General features: G+C 41.1%; 1 protein-coding gene across 2 annotated transcripts in view; it reads right to left on the bottom strand.

Moving 5' to 3' along the window:
- Window positions 1-1,902: 1,902 nt before the first annotated feature.
- The window catches only part of SLC24A2 (solute carrier family 24 member 2), a 264,631-nt gene continuing 256,995 nt past the window's right edge, over window positions 1,903-9,538 (bottom strand). For both annotated transcript variants that reach the window (XM_081498800.1, XM_081498811.1), the window contains 3 exons: window positions 8,395-8,484; window positions 5,525-5,691; window positions 1,903-2,345 (listed from right to left, as the gene is read on the bottom strand). In XM_081498800.1, coding sequence (XP_081354926.1) covers window positions 2,096-2,345; window positions 5,525-5,691; window positions 8,395-8,484 — 507 coding nt within the window. In that variant the 3' untranslated portion in view covers window positions 1,903-2,095. The remainder of the gene's footprint in view (window positions 2,346-5,524; window positions 5,692-8,394; window positions 8,485-9,538) is intronic.

Here is a 9,538-nt window from a genome sequence, read left to right as displayed (position 1 = left end):
AACCGAACACTCAACTTTGCAAAGCTGGAGAGACTGGGAAGCTGGCCTCTTGGGCCACCATCTTGGCTGCCGCTATCTTGGCTTCTTGCTTTCCCATTGGGCCTCCGCTCGGAAGAGCAATGGTGGGTACTGCCTGTGACTGCTGTGCTGTGTGGAGTGAGCTGAGGTTTTGTGGAAGGAATGCTGAGTTTGATCTTGATCTTTACTCAGTTGTGAGCACTGCATCCTGTCTCCGTGTGTTAGGAGGCATGCGCTTACAGCAAAGTTGTAGCAGCAGCAGTGACACAACAGACTGGGGAGAGGAAATCACACAGAGTAGTCCTCAGATGTAGTCCTCACTCCTCCACTTAGATGTAGGAGGGCTACACAATAAGGGGTGTCTTCTATTTACTTTCAAATGATTATAAGGATGCAAGGTTTGGGGAAACGAAAACCTGCATATTTTTCACTAATTTAGTCTGCCTCACCTTTCTCTGTTGGTTTTATTGCCATAGACCTGAGAAATCATATAAAGTGTCAAACAGAACTTATGAGCACTGAATGAATGAAATGCAAATGTCCCATAAATGCTCTGGAAAGCAGAACCTCAGGGTGACTGGCTTGAAGCCAGTGTAAAGAAGCTGTTGAGCATAGTCTGCAGTGTACTCTGTGAGCTGGAAAGACTCCCTGATGGGACCCTCATGGCAGGAGAGACCAAATCCTGGTCCTGGAACTACTAGACAGAGGACCTAGGAAATTTCCTGGTGAACAAACACCTTTCCAAATATCCCCAAGCTGCCTCAATCCATGCAGTATTGATCAGCATCAATCTAGTTCTACTGGTTGGAGGAAGAGTGATGTCTTTCTTCAGCCATTGAAGCCCTTGATGACCACACTGGAAGATGCTTTAAAGAACTACACCATTAGGGAGCAAGTTCCACTGAGCACCTCTACTGGATGGTATTTCTTAGTGCATATCCAGGCTCTCTTGGCAGGCATTTTGATTATACATCAAGCACCTTAGCATCAAGATACGTCTGAATGACAATTACAGCTAAATTTGCCCCCTTCTTTGGATGATAATGGGACATGCATTGGAACAATATAGGTTCAGTTTATATAGTTTTGCTGTCCTAGAAGAGCACTAATTTGGTTTGCAATCATATTTTCTACTTGCATGCTGGGGCACTATATAAAAAAACAAACAACCTCTCCCAAACCGAACCCTGGTCACCTCCCCCTTGTCCCAAACCAGTATCCGCCCAACCTGGGTTTTACCTCCAGATGTCCCAATAACCCTGTGAGTTTCAGATATTGTACCCCAGTTAGACTGGGCAGATGGTCTTCCCAGTTTGGCTTGTGGGAATGTTTTGGAGGGCTCATATCAGGTTCCCTATGGACCCTTTCCACCCAGCCCTACCTCCTGCAACATATTTTCCTTAAACAGCCGTCATACCAGGCAGAATCCCAGTATGTCCAAGGTAGGTTGAAGTTCACAGCAATGATTCTCTTAGCTCACCTCTTGCACTTAAGAGGTAAAGCTCAGACTGAAGGTTGATGCCCCTCTTCAAAATAGGTACTAGAAATATACTAGAGCTGTCCCTGAAAAGATGCAGTTGTATTTATATATATATATATGACTTTATATATATATATAAGTTTTCTTTGTGACTGTATACAGGTATAGACTACTCTCTAGGTGTGGAAGGAGAGGTATCAGTACAGGAACAGGCGGGGGTGTGTTCAGGTGCATCTATATATAGTATGTATACTTTATATGTATATATGTCACCTTTGTCATTGTTTGCATCATTATGACGAATATACCTCTGACCAGCAAGGAGTACCTGTCAGTGATGCAGGCTGAGAAGCCCCAAATGCGGGGATCCGTTTGTCACTTGCATGGAGCTGCTGCAGGAGGCAAGGGTGGGAGCAGCCCCATGAAACAAGCTGGCCCTGCATGAATCCATCCCTCGTCAAATCCGCCAAGGAGGGACGCTCAGAAAGCCCCGGGCTGTGGGCCTGCTGCCTCTTCTCTGGAGGTCGTGGAGCCTACAACCCAGAGCGGGGAGGGACTGTCCATGCTGTTTGTTGGCTCAAGATATGGCTTTTCCTGCTAGATGGAGACAGGGCACATGAGGATTCTGTCTTCCAGGAGGACGCTGACCACCAGGAACACAAAGTAGAGGCCGAACATGATGAAGCCCAGCACTTTGTTCATCCGCCATTTGCAGAGGGCGATGGAGAGGATGACGAAGAGCAGCATGATGAAGAGGAGGACGATGGCGCAGAAGAGCCCGTTGCTGCTGACGGCCACGGGCTGGAACCTGTGAATGACTGTGTAGAGGAGCCATGGCAGTGGGAGCCTGTGGGGGAGAAGCAGGGTAGACGGGGTGCGTAGTCAGACACATTGAGGAAGGCACAGGATGGAACATGAGCTTCTTGGGGTCTGATTGGAAACCAGTGTCCTGTGAGGTTCACTATGACTCGCGCCTGTTTGGCCCAGGCAATCATATAAGGAAGTCAAGTGACCTTTAAAAGCCTTTATTTCCTGACCGAATGAGGCAGAGCAGAGAGAATTTGTTCTCTGGTTGAATAAGATCAAAGGCATGGCTGCTGCAGGTGATTTCTGAATTTGATTTGAAATAATTTTTTTTGTTTTTTTCCTTTCAAAGATTACAGTGTTATTCTTAGCCCTAAAGAGAAGAATTGGAGGATGTGTACAGAGTGACAGAAGGAGATGATAAAATGTTGAAAAGAGTATAGAAATTAGCAGTGAAAATGGCCAGATTATTATTTTTTAAATGGAGACAAACAATGACACGTACATGCACACATCCAATTCTGGTGAAGTTGCGGTTGGCAGAACTACAAATAGGTAAAAATCCTTTGGGGCAAATACAACATTTTTATACTTTTGACCTATCAGTTCGGTTGTCAGAGATCAAGCAGAAGGAATAATTCAAAATGCAGAGGCAACTTTTTTCAGAAAGATGATCATTCCAGTGTTACTCTGAGTAGTGAAACATCAGGGACACCTTAATCTCATATAATAGGCAGTTAGTTAAATAGCAAACTGTTAAGTCAATGTAATGTTATATAGCTATTAAAATCATAAACTTAAAATGATACAGGCAAATGCCCATGATATGATTCTATAAAAAGGATACACATAAAAATAGCAATTTAACTTCAATAATGAATTAGAGAGGTGTTGGTTTATATTTATGTTTTATATATGCTTATATGTTGGCTTGTATTATGCTTCATGTGTATTTCTAAATCCTTTACCTTGAGTATGTATCAAGAAGAAAATGCTACCAAGACTATGAAGAAACTGTTACACTCAATATATTGCTAATAACTTTGTAAATTGGTATAAACTCGTGGAAGAGACCTTTTGGAAAAATATACTACATCAATAGCCACTGAAATATTTATAATTTTTGATCCATCAATATTTCTTTAAAAATTTACCCTAATAAAATAATTAAAAGAGATATTTCTCCTCATAAAGTTTCATAAAACACTCATGCTATCAGAAAATTGAAAAAATACGAAGGTCTTACTAAAGGGTAATGGTTAAACTGAAAGCAACAAGATGGAATATTTTGAAGCTGTAGAATATTAATTGTGAGAGCTATGAAGAAACTTAGAAAAATGGCTGACTTACTAATTTACTCATAGAGGCCTATTCTTTGCTAGGCATAAATGGCTTTAAAATGGAAAAATAAAAGCCCTCCAACAAAGCAAACCTGATTATTCACTAAGAAAACTTTGTGAAATATTAGGAGAAAAATGCACAAAAGTTAAATGTTTGAGGGGAGTAGGATTAGGGATGATTTTCTTTAAACCTCCATTTAAGTCACAACGTATGTATAATTTAAGAACAATGAACAAAAAGCATTTTGTAATTCACTAGAATACTTTTTGAAAACATGATAAATATATCTCAAAGAACACGTAATTTTCCCCACTATGTAAAGTTTTCTCTTTTTATACTACAGAATATTTTCTTTCTATTTGTACAAGGTATTGACCAGGAAAACTACTTTAAATGTGTGGGCAGTAGAACTGAGAAACACTGTTTATACCAGGGATATATTTAAAAATACACCTTTTCAGGCATTCATTCACTCATTCATCCACCCATCCATTCATTCTACAAACATGTGCCAGGTCACTGCCATGCATTAGACACTGTATTAGGTTTTGGGGAGTTCTTGTTCTTGGGGAGTTCACAGTCTAGCAGACAGACTGATATACATGACCTTGACAAGAGTGTGAGATACAGATACACAGAGCGTATATAGGAGCACACGTCCTCAGGGCAGCCTTAAAGGAATCAGAAAACCAGGATTCGAGTTGACACTGGAAGGGTAAACTGGAGTTTTCCAGACAGACAAGCAGTGAGGGCTCTTGAGGGAGAGACGCCAGCAAAGGAAGAAAGTGTAGTAGGAGAGGGCATCTTTGAACTCTAAGCTGGTACAGACAGTGAAGCTCAGAGCAGGGTTTTATGTACAGAGGTGCTGGACTTGAGAGCATAGGCTGTTCAAATCCCAGCTATCTCATTACTTGTTGTGTGAACTCTGTCTCCTTCAGTTTCCTTACCTGAAAAGTGGGGATGATAAACACACCTCATGTGTGGCTTAGATAGATAAAAATGTATGTACAGCATATGTGGTAGATACTGAATGAAAAAACTATATATTAGGTAATAGAAAGGATAAAAGAGAACAGTGTTGAACAAGATGTTCAATGAGAAAGATTCATTTTAATGGTCTTCCAAACTCGAGTGCCAAGAGGCCAGTTCTTCTAGGAACACAAGGATAATATCCCATGTCTTACTTTCTCAGGGGACTGCCTTTTGGGGTTACTTTTGAGACTACTTTTACTTTGGACGTGTTAAATGAAATGATAGAAATAACAGCTTCTCTCCCCAGTCAGATCCACTTTAGGATTATTCATATTGAGAATTTCAGCTTGTTTAACTGTAAGAACAGAGCTCATTATCTGACTTTCAAAAAATCTAGAATATCTTCACCAGCATGGATAAAGAAACGATAACGCCAAACCTGCCAGCGTTTTCCAAGGAAGGAGATGGGATATTTTTTTCCTGGCCTATGTTTTAGTCTGCTTTCCAAATCTCATCTGAGGCTGGTGGGAACTTGAATTAGAATCAGAACATGGAAAAAAAAAATACTGTGAAACTATCAGAGTATCTCAGTCACATATGAATGTTGAATATTCATGACATGTAGCCAATGTTGTTTTATAGGTGAAATTCTCTCAAAGTATTTCCTACAACACCCACTCTCTATGTAAGTATGTGTTTCTCCCTGTCCAAGGATAACTTATTCTTCATGAAGTTCTGTGAAAATGAAAAATGGAGTTGGTGAAATTGAATAGTACTACCAGTCTTTTCTTTCCGTTGGTATTGGTTGGTTTTGGGCTCTGAGATCCTGGTCATGACTTCACAAGCTTCTAAGAAGACAAAGACAGTGGTGGAGCTGATGTGACCCTTTATACAATGAGTTCTACTCACCCTACGGTGATGTCAAAAATGTTGCTTCCAACAGAGCTCGACACGGCCATGTCCCCAAGTCCCTTCCGGGCCACTATGACACTGGTGATCAGGTCAGGGATTGAAGTCCCAGCGGCCAAGATGGTCAGACCCATGATCTCTTCACTAATGCCGATTGTCTCTCCAACCTAAAAGCCATGACAGGGGCAAACGGAGGAGTGTTTGAAGTCACAAAACCATCAAGACCACTAACATTTCAATGCAACTCCCTTTTAATGAATTCTTACTCTGTGCTGTGCTGGGTGTTGAGATAATAACAATGAATAAGCCACAGTAGTTGACAGAAAGATTTATATTTTAATGATACTCAGACCCAAGAGATCAGGAATGTTCGCACAAGGATTAAACAGGTAATCTGAAAAAGGAGCTACAGAAGACTAGAATGCAGCCTCTGTTTGATTTTTATCAAGACCAGGCAGGGGAAGCAGAAGATCAGAGTTATAAATGCCAGTTGGTCACTGGCCCCATGGGCCAGTGCCTGACAGTGGCACCAGATCGTGTAGCAAATGTGCCCCTTAATTTATGATTGAAGATTAAGAATTGATATCCAGTGTCCCCATTCTCCCTTAACATCTCTTATTGTCTGTAACCCACTCTTAAACATTTTTAAACTGTACCTTTTCCACAGAAAACTTGATTTTGGATGTTTTTGGGTTTGGTAACACAGGACTGGAAGTCAGCAAGGCAGCCATGGGGAAAGCAACAGTTAGGAAATCAGAGGACCTTGGTCCAAGGTCTGGCTGTGGCATTTATTAAGTACTTGACTTAGTGCTAACTGGACCAGTTTTATTGAGATGTAATTGACATATAGCTCATGTAGATGTCACTTTCTAATGGAGAGCAGTGTGTACTAGTTCAGTTCCCTAGGCTCTGGGGCAGGTGTGACCGTCAAATAAAAACAGCTCCCAACTATGCTTTTAAGCTAGTGGGAACCAGCTATTATTGGCAAAACTGTGCATAACAAATAGTTGAGCACTAAATGGTGCACTTCCTATCATTTATAGCTTTTACAGGTCAAAGGTACAAACGATAGAATTAGTGCTACAGACTTATAACAGAATCTGCTATTTGATCAGCGGTCTGGATGTTTTGAAAGAGAAAAGCATTTCTTTGGTGAAAAGAAAGAGAAATGTCTCATTCGTTATTGGCAAATAAGGCTTCTCTTTGTGCACTCTATATTTCTGGGCTTTTTTTGTGTGTGTGATAATTATAATTGTTCCAGGGATTGTGTTTGTATTTTTCTACAAGAGAATGAAAAGAAAATAAGATTGTGGAATTAAGATAATCATTAAAAAGTAAAGAAAAAGACGGAAGCCTGTAGGATATTTTCGAGGAAGGCTAAAGAAAAATATTTAGAAACAATATAGTCCAGTAAGTGAAAAAAAATCACTTTTTTTTTCTTTATCTGCACATGGAAGAATAAAAATAATTATTATGGAAGCCATTATATGTTATAAATGGCAAATATTCATAGCCTGGAAATCTGGAGGCTGAGAAACAGCTTTTAAACTTTTTTTAACGGGTGTGCTCAGTCGTGTCCGACTCTTTGCATGCGACCTCATGGACTGTAGCCCGCCAGGCTCCTCTGCCCATGGGATTTCCCAAGCGAGAATACTGGAGTGGGTTACCATTTCCTTCTCCAGGGGATTTTCCCGACCCAGGGATTGAAACTTCTGCGGTGATTTCTGTTGGATATTGTTAGCAAACATCTCTCTGTGAATGTAGAAAATAATGACTTGGGGGCAAACAGAATGTCTTCAGGGGGCCAATGATTTTTGGAAATATTGAGGAAGAGTAATCTGAAGTCAATGTCAGTAAAATAACTGTGATAGGAATAATATGAAACACATTGTAGGAATAATGCTTGGTTTATCAGCCAATATTTTTAGTGGATTTTGTTAGTGATGCCATATGTTCTTTCTAAAAAAAATTAAGGTGTAATTTCCATACAGGAAAATTCACCCTTTTAAAAAAAGCATACGGTTTTGTGAGTTTTGACAAATGTATGCAATCCTGTTTCTCCACATCCTCATCAACAAATGGTATTGTCTGTCTTTTTGGTTGTAGTTGTCCTAATGGTTGTGAAGTGGTATCTTATGGTTATTTTTAAACAACTTTAATTAGCTCTAAGCATAACTCTTTATTTGTAAACTGTGGATAATAATATTACCTCCCACAGAATTTATACCCATGTAGAAGGACAAAGAGAGGTGAATTGTCCATATTCAGGTAGTACATCTTCAGTCAATAATGGTAACTGTTAGTACCTCTGAGAACATAAGACTGAACATCAGACCTTTGCATCTCATTTTTCCTTTCATGTGTTACAACAAACAATTCCTGAGAGTTTATTCTGGTGATGGGCATTATGACTGGTATTGAGTTAAAAGTAGTAAAAGTGAAACACATCATCATTTTTTATAAATTCAGGCTCAAGGAAGAGACCATTTTGTCTCCACGTCTTTTCCTAAGAGCCAATTTGATGAGAACATGAGGTGAGTGGCTGTCCAAGTGAAAGCAAGTGCTGCTGAGCTAGGCAAAACCCTGACATTCCTCCAGACCTGGGTTGGCCTGGTTTCAGGCTGCAGAGGGCAAGTTGTAGACTTGCCTTTCCTCCACACAGCTGTCTGGGGGCTATGCCAACTTGATACCACACTACAGAGAAAGGCCAGGAGATGAGGGAAAAGTTAAGTGGAGTAAATTCCTTTAGTCTTGAAATATGTATGTCAGCTGCAATACCGTTGTGCCACTTTCAGAAAGCAAACACACTGATGAGCCACCTGGCAACCAAGAGAAAAGCCAGGCAGATATGTACCTTCTCAAGGTCTTACCTGATGTGCCCACCAGACCATCAAGTAAGAGAAGACTGCGATCCAGGAGATGGAGCCGAAAAACGTGATGGGAAAAAACTTCCTTGATGACTGCAAGAGAACCAGGAAGAGGGGAGAGTGTGAGTACTAACCAAGGTGATCTGACAGCTCAAAGCCGTGCCTGCCATCCTGGTGAAAAGTGAAAGTGTTAGTTGCTCAGTGATCTCCAAATCTTTGAGACCCCCATGGACTGAAGCGTGCCAGGCTCCTCTCTCTAGGGGGTTCTCCAGGCAAGAATACTAGAGTGTATTGCCACTCCCTTCTCCAGGGGATCTTCCCGACCCAAAGATCAAACCCAGGTCTCCTGCATTGCAGGCAGATTCTTTACCATCTGAGCCACTGGAGAAGCCCCATCAGTAACCCTTGGTTGAGCTGGGACATTAAGGTTTCTCTCGGGAATGTGAAATTGGTTGAAGCCAAGCCATCATAAAACTAGCTGCTGAGATGGGAAGTCTTTTTTTTTTTTAATTTATTTTTAATTGGATGGTATTGCTTTACATTGTTGGTTTCTGCCATACAACAACATGAATCAGCTGTAAGTATACATATATCTCCTCTCTCTTGAACTTCTCCCCTATTCCACCCTTCTAGGTTGTTACAGAGCACTGGGCTGAGCTGCCTGGGTTATACAGCAACTTCCCACTAGCTATCTATTTTACATATGGTAATGTATATGTATCAATGCTACTCTCTCAATTCGTCCCACCTGAAATGGCAGTCTTTTCAAGAGAAGGTCTGTTCCTACTGCTGGTTGCTCAGATGCTCTCTGTTCCTGCCCTTTCCCAAGGCTTGGCTTCTCAACCTTGCCTTCAACCCCTCAGTACTCCATATCCCCCCTCCTTCTCCTGCTCCCTTTTCTACCTCCTCTTCAAGTTCATGAGAATCAGTCTCTATTGCTTTGACTCATGTGTCCTAATAATCCATCTGCCAGAAAGCCTATGGGATTAATTACATTTAACAAGAAAGATCAGTAGTTTCAAAAACAAATGGGCTCATTTTACAGCCCCGTGAATTATGAGGAAAAGCCACAGAGAAGAAGCTATCACCACAGTTAATACAGGTTCCTGAGGACGGCCAGTCTCTCCGATACTGGAGCCACACAAGT

This window comes from Giraffa tippelskirchi, chromosome 1 (genome assembly GCF_054371585.1).
Source record: "Giraffa tippelskirchi isolate mGirTip1 chromosome 1, T2T-mGirTip1v1.2.pri, whole genome shotgun sequence".
In the NCBI taxonomy this organism is placed as follows: domain Eukaryota; kingdom Metazoa; phylum Chordata; class Mammalia; order Artiodactyla; family Giraffidae; genus Giraffa; species Giraffa tippelskirchi.
This window is presented reverse-complemented; position numbering and strand designations above follow the sequence as displayed.